General features: G+C 37.3%; 1 protein-coding gene across 1 annotated transcript; it reads left to right on the forward strand.

Annotated features, from left to right (window-relative positions):
- The first annotated feature begins 2,131 nt into the window (after positions 1-2,131).
- On the forward strand, positions 2,132-22,417 carry ghrhrl (growth hormone releasing hormone receptor, like). The gene is made up of 13 exons (XM_037769447.1): positions 2,132-2,301; positions 10,344-10,449; positions 10,997-11,104; positions 12,227-12,318; positions 13,194-13,297; positions 15,056-15,188; positions 15,333-15,486; positions 17,224-17,284; positions 18,002-18,071; positions 18,387-18,478; positions 19,250-19,379; positions 19,953-19,994; positions 21,104-22,417. Exons 1-13 carry the CDS (start codon positions 2,248-2,250, stop codon positions 21,203-21,205), a joined length of 1,248 nt encoding a protein of 415 aa, XP_037625375.1. The 5' UTR covers positions 2,132-2,247; the 3' UTR covers positions 21,206-22,417.
- The last annotated feature ends 1,156 nt before the right edge of the window (positions 22,418-23,573 follow it).

Genomic DNA, 23,573 nt, shown 5'->3' on the forward strand with positions numbered 1-23,573 from the left:
TCTGTGTCTGGTTTATTGTTTGACAGTTTGGAACGTCAGAACAACAAGATCAACACATTACCTCTGCATGCTGCCTCGCTCAATCAGAAATCTGACGTGAACAAAGACGCCAACACACAAACAAGTATATTTTCCTGCCAAACAATAGATCAGAAGGGGTGTAGATGGTTTTTTACAACCATAAAAAAACAACCCAAACCATTCAATACAGACAACTCTCCATGAGAATAGAAGCTAGTTTATTCTTCTGCTATAAACCATGAAGTTTTGAAAACAATGCTGTAACTGTGTCACATTGTTGGAGAGCAGGAGTGGAAACAACCTGTCAGGATAATGTTGTTTTCTCATTGCTTTTGTAAGAGCCTGTTACAGAACCTGTGTTAATGATCTCATCAGAGCTGAAACAATTAGCCGATTTCTTAGTTGATTGACAGAAAATGAATCTGTAATTTTCTAGCAAAAATGCCAAATATTTGATGGTTCCAGTTTCTCAAATATAAAGATGTGCTAATAACTTTGGGTTTTGGGCTGTTAACAGGACAAATAAAAGCTATATGAAGATGTCATGTCACTGGGAATATGAAAAAAAAAGAATTGATCAAGATGAATTAATCAAAAAAATAATTGCCAGATTGATTGATAATGAATAAAAAATACTCATCCTAGATCTTATATGGCATATTTTGGTGTAACAGAAATAAAATTGTCTCATATGCCTTTGAATAAGCTTTTATTAAATAACCTTAAAAAACAAATCCATTAAAAGAAACAGTTTTTCCACAAAATTGACCAAATGCACTAATTAAGGGGAGACACTACAGGTGAATTGGGTAAAGATTTTAACACATAGAAATCACCATGAAACTTCCCCAGTTGATTATTTACATTAAGACAGTTATTTATTGTATTACAAGTTTTCTGAAATGTCATGTTTATAATGCAAATGATGCATTATCTTAATTAAATATGTGCTAAGTTTCATACATTTTCAGAACAGAAATCTGAACATTTGATGAAGCCAGGTTCAAAACTGTTATTTTATTTTCTTGACATATTAGAGTCAAAGGTTTTTACTGTGGGAATTTTGAATATCTCTTTTTATCACTCCATAAATCAGAAAATACTCTCAAGAGCCATAAAAAATAAAAATTTTCACCATGTGTTTAGGAATAAAATGTTCTTTAAATCAGGCTAGGAATGATATATCAACAAACCCCTCAGTAAAACCTTCAGAATATAGATAGGAATGAAACTGGAAAGTTTGGTTGATTTAAGTGCTACTGAAGTGGGGATTTCTGGCTCAGATAATGAGAAAAAAACTCATTTTGAGAATACGGCCTTTAAAGATATTGCAAGACACTACAGGTGAATGGGGTAAAAAAAAACTAATATGACCATGAAACTTCCCCAGCTGATAACTTACATTAAGACAATTCTTTTTTTGTATTATAAGTTTCCTAAAATGTCATTTTTAATTATGCAAATGAGGCATTATCTAAAAGTTTGGTGAATTTAGGAGAAATTAATAGACAAAGTAGTAGAAAAATGTTTTTTCTACTAGTCTGAAAGAAGACATGTTATGGAAGCTAAATAGCCCAAAATTGACCAATGCATGAAAAACTATATTTTTATATAGTGTCTCCCCTTAATAAGATGAACAATCTGAAAAGAATAAACGTGTCAGAGAGAAAATAGAAACATAATAAAGCAAACAAAACACATTTTTTTAAAAGTCTGCTACTCATATCTCAGTATTTCATCTCTTCTTTCAGTTTGTAAAGTGTAAACACATATAATAACATGAGAGCACATGTTGTGTGTGTGTTTGGCGACACAGTCCGGCTCAGTAAAGCAAAGGGATGAAACTAGAGCATCTCTCTCAGCATCAGCTGTAAAGCTCACCAGCCAAACTAGGAGCTTCCTTCATGCCTTCAAAATAAAAGAGAAACGTGTCTCTTCACAATCGTGCATTACATAGTTATGAAGCCTTTCATCCTTCATTGGGGTATTTGAGGTATTTCTTTGCAATGCTTTAATAATCAGTGAAAAAAAATGTTTTCAGAGCCATTTCATACCGATAATTTGTGAGTGGTGCTTTTATTCTGAAAATATACACACATTTCTATTGTTGCATACTTGACAGGTGTTGTATTTACACCTGGACAGAGAGAGGAGCGTCTCAGCATCCCGTCCTGAGGTCTCATTGATGAAAACGACACGTTGGAGTGAACAGGAGGAACAGACAACATGTCCTGTCTCCACATCAGAGGGATTTTTCTCACCATGTCTTTGGCTTCAACTGTGAGTAAATTCACTTTAACTTCAGCTTTGTGAAAAAAAAAAAAAAAAAAAAGATAAATTATTATTTTTGCCACGTAGAAAACTTGCGAGAACTATTTATAGAGATGAGAGATAATAAACGCCTTAATCTACAGATTTGAGGTTATTCCTCTCTTATGTCCTCTTTACCTGCATTTTATTGAACATATTAATAATATAATATTAATAATTCTGCATCTGTCTGCAGGCACCTGATATGGAGCTGTTTGGTTTCTCTCATGTCCAAAGTAATTTTCTAATCATTAACGTGTTGCATCATCAAATACACATCAGCAGACTGATCTGAAACCAAAAGTACTGAATGAATGTGAATAAGTATAAAGTGAGTGTGTATGTTATTGTAAATGTTTAATATAGCCCCAATACCATAGTATATTTATGAATTATTCTGTGTGTGTTTTAATTTAATCTTTCACATTAAACAAAAATGAGTTTGGGTGGAGATTTACTGTGTGTGTATGTGTGCATAATATGGGGTGTAACTATATGTAAATGCATTTATATATCAGAATCAGCTTTATTGAACAAGTATTGTGTACACATACATACAAGGACTTTTTTTCATTGCTCTAAATGTAGTCTACTTACACAGCTAAAAACAAGGACAAATACTGGTTAACAATAGACAGGATTATATTATATTATATATTATATTATATTATATACGTAAGTAAGTATAAGTATAATATATATATATATGTCAATCAATTAAAATATTTAATTGGAATTATTCGCATGATTGTCCATGATTAATCGCACTAATCGCAAATTAATCGCACATCTTTGATCTATTCAAAATGTACCTTAAAGGGAGAATTGTCAAGTATTTAATACTCTTTTCAACATGGGAGTGGGCAAATATGCTTGCTTTATGCAAATGTATGTATATATTTATTATTGGAAATCAATTAACAACACAAAACAATGACAAATATTGTCCAGAAACCCTCACAGGTAATGCATTTAGCATAAAAAAAAATATGCTCAAATCATAACAAACTGCAGCCCAGCAGGCAACAACAGCTGTCACACTGACAGCTGTCGTTGACTGTTGGGCTTCAGTTTGTCAGTGTGCTGACTTGACCATGACTTGCCCCAAACTGCATGTGATTATCATAAAGTGGGCATGTCTTTAAAGGGGAGACTCGTGGGTACCCAGAGAACGCATTTACATTCACATATCTTGAGGTCAGAGGTCAAGGGACCACTTTGAAAATGGCCACGCCAGTTTTTCCACAATATATGTGTGAAAAATGTGGCCAAACATTAACTGGTTTTAGCTTCCGTTCTTGTTCCAAATGCGAGGATTTACTGGTTTTGTTAGTCTACTATAACTATTATAGAGGCCTACACTATTATAATAAACCAAATATATATCTAGTTTTGGACTATTAGTCTGAAAAAACAAGAGCTTTGAATTTGTCACCTCGGGCTTTGGATAAATGAAATGGACATTTTATAGACAAACGATTAATCAAGAAAATAGTTTACAGGTAAATGGGTAAGAAAAATAATTATTATTTGCAGCCCCTGTACTGTTGTTGATATCTATAACCTGGTATTGTTTTATCATTATTTTGTACTCAATGATTTGCATTTTGAAGATGGGTCTGCGTGTAGATTTTGATTCAAGTAAAAGGTAGTCTGGTGGGCTACAGGTGATGATGTTTAGATATTATGTTTGTTCATTCAGATGTAAAACGTGTAATAGGCCAATTGGAAAATGTATGCTCGTGGGATGGGACAATAGCAAAGGAAATGTTTTTCATTTTCCATGAGACTATTGGAAGAGGTTATGTTACCTGAATTCACTTTATTGAAATCAGAAAGTGAAAATGACTGAATGACTTTTGTTTGCTGATGTTACCCCTTTATTTATTATCTGAAGTGGTTGTACAATTCATCTTGGCAAATCAACCGTGAAGAAGCAAGACAGGCAACAAACTGCCCACAATAGGCTCTGCACATCCACACACGCCGACAGCCTTTTTTTTTTCTTTTTATCAATAGCTTTGTAAGGTTATTATTACACGACCACCTCATTAATTTCCATAACTGAATAGAAATATGAGAAGCAGGCAAACAGGTGGTATGATGATCAGCGTGACAGAGAGAGAATGGGAACAGGGCAGACACTCATCACCGTGCTCCACTTCAGTCTATTCACTTTCAGTGCTCTGGACTGCAGAGAATTATAACGACCTACCACGGTCCATAAACACACACACACACGCACACACACGCACACATTTCAAAAGAAAACACAGACAAAACTAATTGTACATGGATCTTTTTTGAATGTTCAGATATGATTGAAATTTGAAGAGAAAAATAATAGGAAAGATGGAAATGGTCATCTTTTTGCTGTGTGATTAAAAAAAATAGTAATGTCCAAATATACACCTTATTCTTATGAACTAAACCTGAATCACCTCCCAAGCAGCCAGCAGAGTTTTATACATTTGTCAGTTAAAAAAATGACATTTTGAGAAATATGGTTATTCATTTTCAAGAGTTTGATGTCTCATGTTAATACGATAAATATTAAGCTAAGTCAGCAGCCGGTTAGCTTAGCCTAGCATAAAGACCGAAGGAAAAGTTGTGGTTTGACCAAGAAATATTCTAGCACATAATTCCACAGTAAAAATCACAATTTGTCCTTTTTAAACTTCTACACAGGATATAATGTGTAAATTTTAGGGCTGTCAGTCGATTAGAATAGTTAATCACGAATAATCTCAAATTAATCACACATTTTTTATCTGTTTAAAATGTACCTTAAAGGGAGATTTGTCAAGTTTTTAATACTCCTATCAACATAATATGCTTGCTTTATGCAAATGTATTATTGGAAATCAATTAACAACACGAAACAATGACAAATATTGTCCAGAAACCCTCACAGGTACTGCATTTAGCATAAAAAATATGCTCAAATCATAACATGGCAAACTGCAGCCCAACAGGCAACAACAGCTGTCAGTGTGTCAGTGTGCTGACTTGACTATGACTTGCCCAAAACTGCATGTGATTATCATAAAGTGGGCATGTCTGTAAAGGGGAGACTCGTGGGTACCCATTGAACCCATTTTCATTCACATATCTTGAGGTCAGAGGTCAAGGGACCCCTTTGAAAATGGCCATGACAGTTTTGCCTCACCAAAATTTAGTGCAAGTTTGGAGCATGAATTACAGTTGTCTCCTTCATGACAAGCTAGCGAGCGACTCCTCTGTTTGCAAAACAAAGTCCGATTGTTTAGAAGTCTATGAGAAAATGACCTTACTTGATTTATTACCTCAGTAAACATTCTAAAAAAAATAACCTTTTTGGTTGCCTAAAAGGCCTTATTCAGCATTTGGTTGTACTGAGCTCCACCCTCTCGTGTCACTTCTGGTTGCAAAAAAAACCAAGATGGTGGCCAAAAACCAAGATGGTGGCCAAAAACCAAGATGGCAACGGCCAAAATGCCAAACTCGAGGCTTTAAAACCGGAGGCCACACACGACTGGGTGATGTAAAGGTGACTACATCCACTTCTTATATAATCTGCAATCTTTGTCTGAACTGCAGAGAGCCTGTCTGTGTTTTGCTCTTTTTTCTGATTGACTGAACATGTTTTATATTTTAGTCATGTGCCACGGATCCGAGGCAGCAGCGTAAAAGTGCACCTCATTTGCTGTCGAAAATAGAAAGCAACATCTGCAAAGTGAGCCCAATCCGATGGCCACTTTTTGGTTAGTTAGTGGATAATGGGCTTCACCTCTCAGGGAACATTTTTACAGCAGACTGCACGCTAGCCTGGCAGTGTGAAGGGGCCTTTGGCTCTGCATTTAGTTTCATAGCTCATATTATCCAGACATACCTTCTGCAGCCCCCCCAATCTCTCTCCTTATGTTTGTTTCAGTCTCTTAAACGCATGCTGCCTTTATCCCATCATGCATCAGCCACCCAGTCTCGATTCTTGATTTGTTCCTCACCCCCTGGCATTCAAAGCTTTTTTCTCAACTGCACACCATTCTTATCGAGAGTAAAATATCTTCACAGCATCCCCTTGCATATAAATAGGGAACCCATGTGAAGTACACTACATGAGCCCTGTCTGACACGCAGCGTGTCATTTAGCTGATGCTTTTGTGTAGTACACTTTATGGTAACATGAGAGCATAAGTCTTTCTGCTTTGAATATAAATGCCTGGTGCTGTTCATTCCACGCTTGTTCAAACAATGAATTATAACAACTCAGCAGAGAACAATGTACCGTTATACCTGCACACATGTCGTGCCTTGAAGCACGCTTAACCGCAAACTCTGGTTTCTCTGCAGGAGGCAAGGTAAACCTTTTTTTTTCCCCATGCGTCCCTCGCCCGCCTTTGAACAGGAAGAGCAGTAATTGCTGCGTAAATTGCACAATGACACCTCTCATTAAATTATTAGCATTGCATTAAGAACAAGGAGGGCTGGCAACGATTTGCTCAGGTTGCTTCATGTTACATGTCTGTTCCTCAATGATGGAGGGAGAGATGGTGTTGAGAGGTTGCATGTTTGTTCCTACTGACGGTAAAGAAAATGGGGGGGGGGGGAGATTGTTCCTGTCCAACAACCTGCCAGGAGAATTGTTTTCAATTCCAGCTAGTTTTCTGTATTGTGTTTATTCTGTAGGTGACATATTTAGTAAAGTGGTTTGTTATTCTGCACACACACAAGCTCCGGCTTTTTTTTTCTAGGAATCCCATTATTTGTGTGTGTGTATATGTGTGAGATGTACAAGTTGTCAGTTAAGACACAAAATGAGGAGAAAGGACTAAGGTGAATGATTGTGTTGGAGAGACAGAAATGAAGAGTTTCGGTCCAAACCAATTTCACCTATGGTTATCTATTTTCAAATGTATCCTGATGAATTTCAAGGTGCAGCATTGCAGCTTCAACTATTCTTGCATTTGGGGTTTAAATCCTTCAAAGGTCTGGCTTTGCCTTTGATGTGAATCTCAAAGGCTGTTTTTTGTAAGATACAACTGTTCAACTGTAGCGTGATTGAATTAGAAGATTAGATATCTTATCTATGTGTCGAAAACATTAATGTCGAATCTAAATCTGTGTTTGAAACTCATCAATCTCCTTCTTTTACTTTACTTTTATGATAAAAAAATTTAATATTTTGGACAAACAACCTGTTTGTGCCCTGCCATTACACGTTTGGCATTTTATTCTCAATTTTCAAAGCGATTTTGTTTTTCCAATAACATCATACTCAGTTCAAATCGTATGCACAACATTATGATAATATAAGGGCCATATCTATGCAAGGCGTACTCAGTCATGTAATTTCATGAAATGGCTCCAGGTGGGTTTGTACGGGTGCAGATGTTTCTGTTTCCCCCTCAGAGAAACTTATAGATCTCTTTAATGGAAATGTTCATAACACACAATGACTGCGTCCTATTGGAGGACACTCAGAGAGCTGGTGAGTGGGGGAAACTCTCCAGAGGGAGCGTTTGTGGTCCCAGAGGAGTTTAGACTCTGAAGCTTCTTTTTCATTAAGAGTTCCCTCAGGTGTTGCAAAATGAGATGGAACTAACTGAGCTGAATCCAGGACAAACGTCTGTGCAACATGCCTATCAATAACGGAGATGACTTCATTAGGGATGTGCCTGCGACCTGTTGTGTTAATTCACCTTCATCTACTAAAACCAAGAAGAGAGACTTAAAAAGCAGCCGCAAAATTACTCAGCAAGGAAAAACTAAATGCAAAACATTTTCAAAATTTCAAGTAATTTTGAAAAAGGAGGGGCATAGTGATTAGGCTCCATATCAGCCTATAACTAAGTACCACATTTTTTTCTACTTTTGTCTCGCTTTTGTCTGCATTTGCGTCTCTCTTCTTATTAACACACACACGTTTTTCTAATTCCTGCTGACATCAGATTGTGCCTTACACATTGTAGCTACTATAGAGAGGTGAAGTTCCTCCCCTTCCGGTGGACCCCATGGGACCTTATTTACAAAAAAAAAGTCCGGTAGTCAACGGCGAGAGACAAATATTTTTCTGATCCCGTTAGAATTGCGCCATAAATCACACATATGATGTTTGTCAATTTAAAACATAATTTTGCGTGTCAAGAAAGTCACAGTTTGTCGTAGTATCATTTAGTTTTGTGTGAAACCGCTCAGTGAACTACATCTCTCGTCTCGCACAATATTTATGTCACCAACTCTAGCTAGCTAACTTAGCTATGTTGCACGCACAAATGAAACGTTATCTTACCTGATGTGTTTTATCCAGCGACTCCTGGTCTTTTTATCAGCCAGGAAGCGAAATCTAGACTTGTTGCTCATGTGAGTACATCCCAGTACGAAATACACAGACATCTAGTCTAACTATAAACTCAAGGGTGCAGTAATTAAAATGAATTAATCTTTTCTAACATGCAAGCAAATCTCATGTGTTTCACTTGCCTAAATGATAGAGATCAAAAATCAAGGTACAGTATGAAAGCAGATATTATATGATGCCAAAATGTGTACGTACATTAAAATGAAACAGATAGAAAGACAATGGGCCCCTGGGCACAGACATGTGAGAGGACCCCACCCTGTCTACATAGGAAAAAGACACCCAAACTCAAAGAGTCCCAAATCTTTTAGTCATTTTCTATCCCTTTTGTTGTCATTTTGCATCAATTTGTAATCCTTTTGCATCATCTTTTTTTAGTAACTTTAGATGTCTTTGTGGTCATTTTGCATCTCCTTGTAGTTTTTTTCAGCAAGATTTTGAAAGTCAGGTCCCCTGACCCCCTTGGGCCCCTGGGCCTGTGCCTGGTAGACCCATTCAGTAATCCATCCATGACTTCAGTAGCAGTACCATGGAAGATTTTATCAGGAAACACACACACACTGTTGCAGTATGCTGTCAAAGCTTACGAAAAAAGGACCTTGCCTGCTGCTCTGACCTTTACATTCAAGTCTACTTAAGTTCACCAGCAGCATGAGATAAAAATAAACACTTCACCCCAGAGAAGTTGAGCCCACTCACACAATATACTCCTCTTCTCACCACTGACCTTTTCAGTGAGTACAGAGATATAATCTGTTTTATAAAACGTTTAAAATAAAATGGGTAGATTCGTTATGTGGACTCACTTCTGGTCCCTCTTGCCACTTTGACCCTTTTCTTTGGCATTACTCTCATCTGGAAACCCGTCACCACCAATGGACATTACCCGTTTCTGCCATGATCAAAAATCCAATGTAAATATCCCATTGGCTTTTCGTCAAAGGAACCAGTGTGATTCTAACTTCCGGGTTGGCCTACCATAATACGTCATCCCTGCACCACTATATTCACTGGCACAGACTGAGAAACAGGTTTATTATCACAGTGCACTCACAGTTTTGCGGTACAGCCAAAAGGACAATTACCACAGAATCGTGACAATACTGTCCTCGGTGCATACTTCCTCCATCCACCCTCTTCTTCTCTCTACATTACCCTCCAACATTCACCTTACATTAGTCGTTCTTATTTCTTTAAGTCTGAGATAAATGTCAGTCAAATGCAAATACAGTTATTCTGTTTTTATATGGCATCAGGAAACGGAGAGATGAGCAGGGACAGAATAGCTTAAGGATCTCTGAGCGCCGCTAAATGAATGGAGCGCATAGTTGTTGGAGGCCAAGACAATCGTCTGTGTCCTCAGGGACAAACTCATTAAATTAATTTACTGTGCTTCCCCTCTCTGTGCGCTGTAGTAAAAGATAATTTTGCTTAATGCCATAGATGGAAATAGGTACATTTAGCCAAAAGGTTACTGCTTTAGTGGGAAAGCATTTCTTGCTGAGGGCAGAATGACTCACTGCCCTTTAAAAATTGACATACACATGACATGAAATGCCTTTTTCATGGAATTACAGACTGAGTGGCCGCTGTGTGCTCTGCTTGAATGTCTCTATACATCTAATCGAGCATCCCTTCCTTCCTTCCTTCCTTCCTTTTTTACTACCTCTAGGCTTTGTCGAGCCTGCACCCTGAATGCGAGTACATATTTCAGATGGAGAAAGAGGAGCTTCGCTGCCTACAGTACGTTGCAGAGCATGGCAACAGAAGCACAGAAGGTGTGTTTTCCGTTTTAAAATCACCCTGCAGCTGCATATAGCTCATATAAATGCAGGCGTGGCTGTAGTTGTGATATGAAATATACTGTGAATGTTCACATTAAGTACTCGAGTCTAAGCTGGAACAAATGCTTCACAGAGAATCATCAGTTGTCAGGGCGTCCCAACTGCAGAATGAAAACGCACTGGGGGATCTATCACTGTGATGCATCTGTAGAGGAGACCATTAAGGATAGTTACATCAGGATTTATGTAGGTAATCTATCTCAAGATAAAGGTCTTCGTTGGAGATGTACAGTACTTCCTCATTCTTGTCTTAATACAATTTATACAGAGGCGGATGTTATGGCTTTGAGGAATGACGTCGGAGGTATTGTGCATGATACACCCCATTTACCTCTACGGTATCTACATGAGTATATATTTAAACTGTGTTCATTTCAGGCGGCGGTGTATGACAGTGCATATAAATGTGTGTTTATGGAATCTGTCTTCTGATTAACTACCCCGATAGACACTTACTCCTTCTTTCTCCTTCTCCGAAAAGGTTGTCGACCATTCTGGGATGCAGTCGCCTGCTGGCCTCATGCAGCCGTTGGGGAGACAGTCCAGAGAGCTTGTCCTGCCGTCTTCTCCCTCTTCAAAAACAACACAGGTGACTAACGGATCACAAGGTGAAAGAGGGGGGTGAGTTGGGTGTTCAGGCTGAGATAATGATGCAGGCAGCGCGTTCACCAGTGAGTCAAACATTGTTGCTCTAATGAAAGCAAAGGGTGTTTCTGATCCTGATCAATTCAGTTCAAGTATGTTAATTTATTTACCCATTTAGTCTTTCATTTACTGATTTGTTTTGTTGATTAGACTCATGCCGGCTCTCAGTGCTGCTCAGGCTTGTTAGATTGTTACAGGAGGCTGAAATCAAAGTCGTTTTTTTTTTTTTAAAGAGGACCTATTATGTTTATTGTCAGGTGTATACTTGTATTTGGGATTTCTGGGATTTTCTGACCCTAACCTCTCAAAAATCTGAGGGCTCGCCGATCCGTCTGAGGTTGTAACGGGCTCCGTTTTAAAGCTAGAGTGAAGAACTAAATAACTAACTAAAACTAGAAAAACCTAAGAAATCCATTGGTACCAACCATGTCATACTACCTTGTCATGAAGGAGGCTAAATAATGCTCCAAACGTACACAATTATGGCGAGGAAAAACTGGCATAGCCACTTTCAGAGGGGTCCTTTGACCTCTGACCTCAAGATATGTGAATGAAAATGGGTTCTATGGGTACCCACGAGTCTCCCCTTTACAGACATGCCCACTTTATGATAATCACATGCAGTTTGGGGCAAGTCATAGTCAAGTCAGCACACTGACACACTGACAGCTGTTGTTGCCTGTTGGGCTGCAGTTTGCCATGTTATGATTTGAGCATATTTTTTATGCTAAATGCAGTACTTGTGAGGGTTTCTGGACAATATTTGTCATTGTTTTGCATTGTTAATTGATTTCCAATGATACATATATACACACATTTGCATAAAGCAAGCACATTTGCAATCTCCCTTTAAGGTACATTTTGAACAGATAAAAAATGTGTGATGAATTTGCGATGAATCGCGATTAACTCTGGACTATTATGTGATTAATCACAATTAGATATTATAATCGATTGACTGCCCTAATAATTACATTACCAGCATGGCTGAAAACACCAACACAAGTCAGTGAATCTAATCTGAAGATGATCTCTTCATGGCTGACTGTTTGACCTTTCACCTCAGGTTCAGTGAGCCGCAACTGCACCAGCAGAGGTTGGTCCAGGCCTTTCCCACCGTACCACGTCGCCTGCAGTGTGGATGATGACATTCCCGAGGTGAGGGTTGCTGGGGCGTGGCAGATAAAGAGGTCCGACTGGGGAACGGGAAATTGAGAGCGCAGAGGTCAGAACAGGAGGAGAAGTTAACAGGAGCAAGGAGACGACCAACAGAATAAGAACTAATAAAAACAGGGACAAATACCGACCTGTTTCAGCTTCAGAAATCAACAGGCCAAGCAAGATCAATTAAAAAAGAAAAATGTACCATGTTACAAGAGGTTCCTGTCAAAAGTTTTAGTGCGACCTGTCAGACTGTAATGAGGTGAAACCGCTGCCCATATACCGACTTTCTTTTTGGTGTATTTTAGATTTGAGTGTGCAGTGTATGCTTACTGGTTCGCTGCCTCTCGAGAGCAGAAAAGAAATCTATTCAAACAAAAATGTGCCTCATGTGAAAATACTTTTGCAAGGCAGTAAGTGAATCGAATGTCAGCCATCAGCTAATAGCTGAAATTATCTTGTTTCACAAAGAGAGGATGGTGCTTTATCGTACTGAACAGTGTTTCTGCCGGATAATTATCAGAAAACTGCTTTTGGTGCTATACAGAGCTTCTTTGTCTTGATTTTTAAGAACTGAACCGATAGAAAAATCCTTGATAACGTGGTCTGATGTAATTAAATAGCTTTTTTTATATACTTTTGTGAGTTGATTCAGTGCTCTGCTTCGTCCAGTCATAACGTCATTAGACTCAAGCTTCAAAGCTTCAAAATATGGAGAAAGCTTTCTTGCAGTAATGCAGTTGAGTCCTGAGCTTGTCTGCAATTTGGTGTCATTTCAAGACATTACATTCATTTCAGCCCTGACAGCATTTCACAAATTTTGGAATTTAACGTCCTTTTATGCAAAATCTTCTTTCTCGTCTTGCTTTCAGACAGAGCAGTCGTACTTTGCCACAGTGAAGCTGATATACACCGTCGGCTACAGCATCTCTCTGGTGGTGCTGGCTCTCGCTGTGTTGATCTTGTTGCTCTTCAGGTAAGAAGAGATGATGTCCAGAGAAAAGACAGACAGACTTTTATTACGGTTTTCATCAGTAAGTGCTTTTTGGTAAACTTGAAGCCATTCCTTTCACCACAGAGAGCCAACCAATAGCAATCACAACAATATTGTTGTAAACAAAAAAGATTATTCCAAGGTGCTCTTGGTCCTGGGTCTAATAAAACGCCTTTAATAATGCCTGACACTCAGTGGGGCCTTTGTTTGGGCCTTTAGCTTTGACATATTTAAAATTATTTCCTAGTGTAGTTTATTAAAGGAATAGTTTGATATTTTGGAAAACACGCTTGCACTTGACACCACTCATACGCTAAATATGAGGCAACAGCCAGCAGGTGATTAGCTTAGCTTAGCATAATGACTGATAGCTGTAGGAAAAAGCTAGCCTGGCACTGCCCACAGTACAAAACATCCGCCAGCCAACACCTCTAAATTTTACTAAAACATATTATATCTCATTTGTTCTCTACCCAAACGGAAATGTTAAAACACTAAGTTGCGGTTGCATTACCTAAATTATTGGCCACTACCTAGCAGTCTAATCTTCTTGGCTTTAGCTTCCTATATATAGCGTAAACTCTTGCCTAGAAAGCAAATCAGCATATTTCCCGAAAAGTATGACATTTTGGGAAATATGCTTTTAAGGAAGAAGTAAGAAAGTAAGAAGTCATTTTGGAGCCTTATTGACCCCGAAAACCAAAGTAAAGTAAATAAACAAACATAACTGTAATGAAATCAGTTGTCATGGTGATATGATGAAAGAAAATAACCCTAATTTTCTCTTTCATAATCCCTTACGTGCTTCTCCTGTACCTGTGAGGTCCCTCTCAGTTCCAATATTTTCCATCATGGATTTGGACCCACATTAACATGGACATAACAGGTGCTATAAATCCACTTAGCAACTGATTGACACCATGTCAAGGGTCTCTTCACCTCCCCGCCCCACTCAGCTCTGTGATTCACTGGATTAAGAGAAGTAGGAGCGTGTAGAAACACAAAACCTCTTAATTAATGGTTTCTTTTTTTCTCTCTGTCCAGCCATTTTATAAATCTGTTTGTCATGAAATCTTTTTGAAACCACCATAACTTCCATCTCTTTTTAAATTGTTTTTGTTCCTCTTATACTGTATATTTTAATGGTTTTATTTTCATGCTAACTGGCTTGGTTTCCACTTTTTCTGCCACATTTTTTGACTCAAACTGACATCATACTGTGTCAACTGCCTATGTGAGAAACCTCCGGGTCTGAGAAGTGAAGCCAATGCAAAAGTGCCTTTAACTTGCATTCTTTCTAACAGCCAGCAGGGGGCGACTCCTCTGGTTGCAAAAAGAAGTCAGATTGTATAGAAGTCTATGAGAAAATGAGCCTACTTCTCACTTGATTTATTACCTCAGTAAACATTGTAAACATGAGTTTATGGTCTCAATCGCTAGTTTCAAGTCTTCTTCAATACAGCATGATGTTCATTTAGTAAATTATGGTCCCATTTAGAGTCAAATAGACCATAAAGCAGGGGATGCTTTAGGGCGTGGCTACCTTGTGATTGACAGGTCGCTACCACGGCGTTGTCCGGTCTGGGAGTTGTCCGAACTTTTCAGTGTGTTTTCAGTTCATGAAAGTTAATTATAAACTTTTTGGTCGCCAGAAAACATCTTATTCAGAGTTTGGTTGTACTACATTAGACAACACTACAGTACATTTATTACGTGTATCTTGCCTGATTTTTTCAACAGGAGGCTGCGCTGTGCCAGGAACTTCATTCACATCCAACTTTTCATCACATTTATCCTGAAAGCTGTGTCAGTGTTCATAAAGGATGCAACTCTGTTCTCGAGCGATGACACCAACCACTGCACTCTTTCCACAGTAAGAACAAGAGGCTCTTGGTTGTATTAAGAAATTCCTGTGGGCAGATTCCCAACGGCTGTCATCGCACGTCCTCTTTCATACTAATATCCACTTACAATTCACCCTATGTCCTTCTTTTCCTTCCTGTTTTTGTCTGTCCAGTTTGCCTGTAAAGCCTCTGTGGTCTTCTGTCACTACTGTGTAATGTCCAATTTTTTCTGGCTCCTGGTGGAGGCGCTCTACCTCAATTCCCTGCTGCTTTCGTCCTTTTATCACAGCCGTCGATGCCTTTGGGGCTTCAGCCTGCTGGGATGGGGTGAGAGACTTTGACATGAAATAATGTAGGGTACATTTGCAGGTAATAGATGCAAGGATTACAAAATGAGTGGACATAAAAAGACTGGATCATTAATATTTTACAGAGGTCTGATTTTTCCCCTCTGTATTAAATGTAAGTTGGCTCAAGGTGACTAATGCTTATAAATTAGAGAAAGAGAAAAGGCGACATGCTATAATCAGCAAGAATAACAGTTATCAATGTAAATTGCCTGAAAGGTTTGCAAGTGCACTTGAGTCCACATTGGTTTGTGTGCTGTTTATTCGGTTTATGCAACTAGTGCGTCATGTGCTGAATGAGTTTCTGTTTTCTTTGATCTCAGAAAATAGATGTTTTTTTGTTTTTATTAACATCCCTATAATTTGATGCTCCAGACTGTTATTCTTCTTGGCGAATCACACAGTGTGAGTATTTCTCCACTAGATATGCAGTCTCCAGTCTGTGACTTGCATGTTGTTTGGAACAGAACTATTTTGTAAACAATTTGCCTTGTGTTGCACATTTTTTTCCAAGTCACATACCAGGTTTCTTTATTTTTTTATTTATATGTCTTTTATTAATCTACAAATGAGTGTAGCACACTGAATTAAATGAGGGCCATCGTGGAAAACCTTGAAAATATAAATTAGTGGTCTATTTTTTTTTCTTTGGCAAGTGACCATGGTATAAGCAGGATAATGCCCTTCAAAGTGTCCATTATCAGGAATTAATGGACTATGAGGAGGCAACTGCTGGCCTCCACGTCTTCACCTCATCAGGCATTATCCCGTACTTATAAAAGTCACATCAGCAGCTTTGCAGCTTCAAATTTAAGATCGAGATGAATGGAAAAATGCCCTTTTAACCTTTTTTAGATCACATCCCTGGTTATATCGTGCAGTTATATGAATATATATGCAAAAAAAATTTACAAAAAATAAATGTCTTCTTATTTTCATATCAAAATCCAATCATCTTTTTTCCCTGTAAAACAAAATATGACGTGTGCTTACGTCAGCTAGTACCAACCAATTTCAACCAATAATATCATGACATCCATCCATCAATTAATCTGCAACTTTTAGCTTCAAGAGAGGCGTATGTGGAGATTTACGAATCACGCTACCTTCTAAGCCCGCCCTCTCCAATCAAATGCGAAGGATTTGATTTAAATCCTTCTTGTAACTGTACACCGCTAAAATATGCAGTTTTACTGGGGAATACTTCAGTACAGTAGCTAAAGACGCTCTAACTTCCGTTTCACTGGGATTTAAAAAAAATAATTGACATTTACTTTATGTCTCCACAGGATCACTAGAGAATTAGAAATTTTTACATTAAATTACTTCCAAGTAGCGTGTATTTTTTTAATTCCAAACATACCTATCACACTCTTAAACATCATGCTAAAGGGCCTAAGATGACAATGTGAGAGCCAAACAGTGTAATGATGCTTCATTCTCCAAAATCAGATGACTGATTCCAAACCTACTGAGCTGAAAAGTTAGACATTTACCGCAGTTCTGTGATTCAAAGGAGATTTACAGCTGTCTTTCGGGACGACAAGAAGCAGACAGACCTTATTTTAATACAGCCAGAAATTCTCCTCGCTCGGTGTCAACGGCTGTAATTACCAAACAAACTGAATTAAAGTTAACTCCCCTGTGCCAGTAACTGTCTCATTATGATTCAACCAACTTAGTGTGTATTGATTGCATCTTTCCTGCCTTTCTATAGGAGTACCTGTGCTCTTCATTATCCTGTGGATTGGATCCAGGGTGTATTTTGAGGACACAGAGTTTGTATAAACTTTTAGTACCTTATCTCCTCAAGCACAGTTATTTCTTATAATTACAGCACACTGCAACACGTAATGTCCAGCAGAGCCACAGTGTATAGCATTTTTCTAAAGTGTAATGATATACAGTATTGGTTTTTGATGAAGAAATACGCTCTTAGGTTGGAAGGTCAGGTATTTAACCCTTTAAACAAATTTGTAATTTGCACTCATTATTATTTATTGCTGGTTAAGAGTTAATTTTTATTCTACAGTCAGTTGTACATCATGCCTCAAAAGCACTTCTGCACATTTATAAATCATCTTAAGGATTTATCTCATGTTGAACGAGTCTGGGGAAGGATAATTATTATAGCATCTGTAATTGAGTTCATATGAGCAACCGTTGTAGATGAATGTAGAGCAATATACGTGTTGAATATATAGGTATTGTAAATGTGTGTCTGTCAATTGTAATGTACAACCTTTGGTGATTTTTTTTTATAATAATTATTACAAATATTATTATTTCACCACTTATTTTAATAGAAGTTCATTTTATTTATTTATTTTTTAATAATTTTGATATTGTTTGTTAATATGTATGAATCTATGTAGGCTATATATCGTATATATTTATATTATATAAAATGTTGAAAACTCTAAACATATTATTGAAAAGAAAAGAACTTGTACAGACTGACTAAAGTTTGTATTTCAAATTGTCTTCCTACATAGATGTTGGGACATCAACGAGGACTCGCCCTATTGGTGGATCATCAAGGGACCAATTGTTGTGTCTATAGCGGTAAATGCTCCCATTGTGCCGAAAAAAAACAAAACTTAATCATAAGCCTGGCAGATTGTTATGCTGATATTTTGTTTACTTTCTTTTTAAAGGAAATGATTTGAAAAAAAACATCTTTTGTGCATGTTAAAATAGAGTGTCAAAAACCGCCCTCACACCAATCTTAGTCATTACACACTTGGCTGCCTTTATTGTTGCCATGACATTTCATCACGTTGTTGTACGTGACTTTTGGCCAAATACCTAACAAGACATTTCATTAAAGTCAAATTTTTTTTTTCCTTATTCTTTCATTATTGCTTTTTCAATCAACAGGTCAATTTCATTCTCTTCATGAACATCATCAGAATCCTGATTCAGAAGCTCAACCCCCGGCTGATCCACTTCAATAACTCCTCTCAGTACAGGTAATGATTTGGCTGCAGACACAGTATGAGTATGCTAAACTCAGCAGTGATACAGTATCTCCTACTTTAGTCATTACAGCATTTATCAAATTTAGCTTTCATCTTTTTTCTCATGCAGTGTTGGATTTTCAAAGTTGTATCTGCATGTGTGACTTTTTTTATTTTTGAATTGTTAAGCTTTTACAGACACATTTTCAAATACTTTTTCACTCTCTTTGATACTTTTTTCACTCTGATAAGTGGACACTTTGATGTAGGGAAATATGCAAGTTGCGTGAAAACTTTTGATACACCACAGTCAGCAATGTATAATTCATTCAGTCACTACCGAACCTCAAACTAGTCAGTCTGGCCACATCTACCTTTCCACATCCCAGAGTCTGAATTTCTAATTGAAATAGGCTCACTAATTAGCTGGAAGCAATCAGGGACATAATGAATATCCGAAGCTTAAAAAAGACTCACCAAAGGTATGTAAGTTGAGTGATGCTTGACTTAATTGCACCAGGTAGATTGATATGTTCCCCCAAATAAAACCATTACTTAGGCACTCACATTTTACTTTGAATCGCACCTGCTACTACCTTATCCCTCATAAACATAAGCCGCATACAAACTGATGCACTCACACAAAAGCATCCTCTTGATTGGCATCTGATGATTAGCTTGCCTGCATGCTATCCGGAGCAATATTTAAATTAGGCACACACTAAATGACTCCCCGAGGTAGCTTCACCTCCTGCATCTTGTTTCTTTCCTTCTGTGCAACAGACGCCTGACTAAGTCCACCCTCCTCCTCCTCCCTTTGTTTGGTACTCACTACATGGTCTTCAATTTTCTGCCTGACTACTTCAATGTTAACCTGCGCCTCTGCATCGAGCTCTGCTTGGGATCCTTCCAGGTACACACACACACATTCTGACAGCAATATATTTGTACTTGCTCAAAAACCGTTGTAGTATCCCTTTAATTTTGTTAACATATTATTTCTTTGGTATGTATCTACGTTAACAAATATGTACGTCTTGAAATATGGGTTCAATTATCGCTGGTGTGTGATAACTTTTGCATTACTATAGAGTCAAGTCAATTTTATTTGTATAGCCTAAAATCACAAATTTGCCTCAGGGTGCTTTACAATCTGTACAGGATGCGACACCCTCTGTCCTTTACAGTATAACCCTCTCATCAGATAAGGTAAAAACCCTTTTAACGGGGAAAAAGAAATGGAAGAAACCTCAGGAAGAGCAACAGAGGCCTTCTCCTTTAGATTATACAGCAGTGTATTATTGAGATATAAATCCAAATCATTCATTATTCCACTCACGTTTGCTGGCTGTGTGAGTGAAACTAAATCTTCTTCAGCCTATCAGCTCTCGTTCTATCTGCTATTTAAGCTATCTTCACATGAGCAACCTTTTGAATGGTGCGGACTAGTCCTAAATGTTAATGATTCAAACCATCTCTCTTACAGGGGCTTCTTGTGGCGATTCTCTATTGCTTTCTCAATCAAGAGGTCAGTACAAGCCACACCACTCTCAAGCATTTATACTATAACATATTCAGCAAAGCACACAGACAATTTACGGTTCTCTGTTGCATAATAAGCCTGTGTACCCAGATCACATACCAGTGAGGGGTGAGTGGTTCACAGTTGTCGGGGCTTAAAAAGCAAGATAATTTGCTCGTCTCTTCCACAACAAACCAACATGACTACACTTATGTAACCATCAAGAAGTGTTAAATACTCAGTACACAATAACTCTAACATATGTTCATCTGTTTGGTGCTTTAGGGCCTCATGGGTAGTACTTGGAAGCCACTCAATCATCATATAGACTAATGGATTTGTTAATTTCATCTATATGCTCTTGTAGATTAAAAAATGGATAAAAAATGACAGCTGTGGTTTATCAATGAATAATGTTCGGATTTCACAGATACCCCAATAACATGCCGAATAAATACTTTCGATAATTTAATATCTATTAAAATGACTGTAATGCACGGGGGGAAATTATTGACTTTAATGTTCAAGTTTTACCTACCAAAACTGAATTAAATTTTTTTTGGTCCTGTTTTTTGAATTTCAAAGAAATAGTTGAACATTTTTGGAAACAGAATTATTTGCTTTCTTGGCTACCAGCAGTTGCCAGGTAACCAGTGTAGACTCCAAGAAGCACTGCTCCTGAGCAAGAAACTGTCCGGCTCATACTGTAGCTGTTCTTACACTTCAATTTTTGTAAGAATTAAACAAGATATAACATGATGTTTCGTGGTGCTGGTAGGCGTACTTTGTTACCTTTGGACATAGCCAGGTTACCTGTTTCCCCCCATTCTTTGTGTTAAGATAAGCTAACCAGTCGCTGGTTGTAGCCTTATATTTAACGGAGAAACAAGAAAGCAAAGAAATATATTTCCCAAAATGTCGAACTATTGCTAACTATAACTACTAAGTTTATTATCTTGTAGTGTTGCAATATATATTAAATTAGATTTTTTTTTTAAATCATAAACCAAGCACATAATGCTTTAAACAAATATATGTGGCATATGAGTTGAAACAGCATTATCGTACTTGTTTGAAAACAGCTTAATGGTGCATTTTCTGTATGTGTTTGACAGGTCCAAAAAGAGGTCCACATGCAGTGGCTGAGGTGGCAGGAGCGGAGCTACGGTGTGGTGTCACCTGCTGCAAAATGCAGCCAGATGGACACACCCTTCTAGTGGTGGCCTTCACCCTCATCCTATAGGTCTTCTGCTAATTGGACATTGACTGAAGATTGCTTCTGTGCACGTCATCGTCTCCAGTGGGCTGCACAGTACGCGCATCACCAGCGCTTGTCGGCCACGTCTGTAAGTTTTCATTCCAAACTCGATGATAGACTTTTTTTTACTGGCAGCACTTCTTCAACCAGAATGGAGGAACTGGGGTGAACTTTTCCAACGGGGAATGATTCTGAAATCTCCCTGCCAATTACATATGCATTTCACTTAAGACACTGTGGCAACAATTTCAGGAAGATCAGCTTCAAGATTTCCTTGGAGGCCTCACTGATCAAATTAAAGAATGCCAATTTGGTTGAGCTGAGAGTTTAGCCTAACAATTAAAGAACCATCAATTAGCAAGTAAATAGTTCAACCAGATATAGGTTTTATCCTACAAAACGACACACTGTCTTTTCAAGTAATGTACTCACTATGTACTGTAAATGCTAAAGTAAGATACAGTATATTGAAATTTGATTCCATTTATCACCGATGCTGAAGCGTAACCTGTTGAACGTATGATATTTAGACCTTTTCTTATGAAGCTGTATTCTACTGCCAAGTGACACAAAGATTATTCATTACTAGCTGACTCGCATGACAATTAAAATGGGTTCTTATTAATTCTTTTCATATTATTCAATGGTGTTATAACATTGTGTTACATAATTCATATTATTCATATTATCTCTGTGGGAAGCACTGATTGATATGAGTTGTGTGCTTTCTTGTTTTTTGTACTTTTTTGAATTATTTATTTGTTTTCCATTCTTTTCTTTTCTTTTTGCAGTGAAAAACTGCACACTCTTGAACTTCGATGGAAAACTGTTGACAGCCACTTCACTGTATACTTGCGTGTTGTGTTCTGTCATGTCATGTGATCGAAAGAAATCTCCACTAACATCTGCAATTCAGCAAAAGACTAGACAATATCAATATATAGAATATCAATATATATGATTTTAACATATTGTACAGTGCTTTAAACTGCATGGTTATACAAAGAATGATAAAACTGGATATATTATTGCCATAAATAGGGATTCATCGATCCGACTTTTTCAGTCCCGATACCAATGGTGATACCAGTATTTAATTAATAAGCTGTATGCCTCACGGTGTGGAAGTGACTGGGATCATTCTTTATGTGTAAGGTAACATCAGGCCTGACTTAAATATTGCTTTCCTAACTTTGTAAAACAAAATGTGACCAATAAATACATAGATATAAATGTATTTAATTGTTATATATTATTAAAATGGTAAATCGTATACCAGCAACTTGGTAAAAAATCTTCTAAATCAACAGGAATTACAATTCAAGTGTAAACCTTTTTAATGCAGCAACAAATTACAGTATATAATATATAAACATAAAATTGAATTGAATAGATTGTCACCGATATCCGATCCAGCTATTTGAGTCAGTATCGGACTGATATCCGATAAGTATCGGTAGCTGTGTGTCCCTAGTAATTACTATATTTGCGTTGGATCTTTTTTTGTGAGAAATTTAGATTGTTTGTATTCTTTATGCGTTATAAGCTAAACTTTTTTCATCAAGATAAAAGGTCATGCAAAATATTGAAACACTACCCAGTTCCGCAACATCCACAATCCTCTTGTTACAATGGAGTTTCTTATATAAACAAAACATTTGCTTCAAACTGAATGTATAAACCAGTCAACTGTTGGACTGTTGTTTCATAGACATCTTTCTCTTGTTGCATTTAGATGTTGCTGCTTTTCTTGTGCCTCTCTCTCTCTGTGATGTTTTAATGCCTTGTGAAAAAAAACGGTTCCTGCGAGTTAAAGCATAGAAATGTTTACGCTGCTTCATTATGGCTCTCTGCAAACTCTTTCACAAAATGAAGATATCATCAGCTGACAGTTACAAAATGTTAATTCAGTTATAAAAGCTTAAGCCATTAAAAGTCATTGTGGCTGCATGTAATTTAGATACATTGATACAAAATGTGCTCATACTGGCATCCTTTTTCCGAAGGAAGCTCTGTCATTCATAAACATAATATGAAAGTATTTTGTAAAACTTAACATTTGCTTCATAAGAATAACCTCAATACATTTTATTCTTAAAAGCAATGGCATAACGTTTGTCAATGTGTCCTTTTTTTAAACAACAAATCAACATCTTTATTTTTAAACTGTTAGAATAATGAGGTATTTGTTTAAATACATATATTAGAAAAGTAAAGATATTAATCGTTAGTATAGTATAGACTACATGTTTTATTGTTATGTTTATTTAGACGGCTGTTAAAGGGGAACTACACCCATTTTAAAAATTCATACATGTTATTCCTAT

This window comes from Sebastes umbrosus, chromosome 5, assembly GCF_015220745.1.
Source record: "Sebastes umbrosus isolate fSebUmb1 chromosome 5, fSebUmb1.pri, whole genome shotgun sequence".
Taxonomy (NCBI): Eukaryota; Metazoa; Chordata; class Actinopteri; order Perciformes; family Sebastidae; genus Sebastes; species Sebastes umbrosus.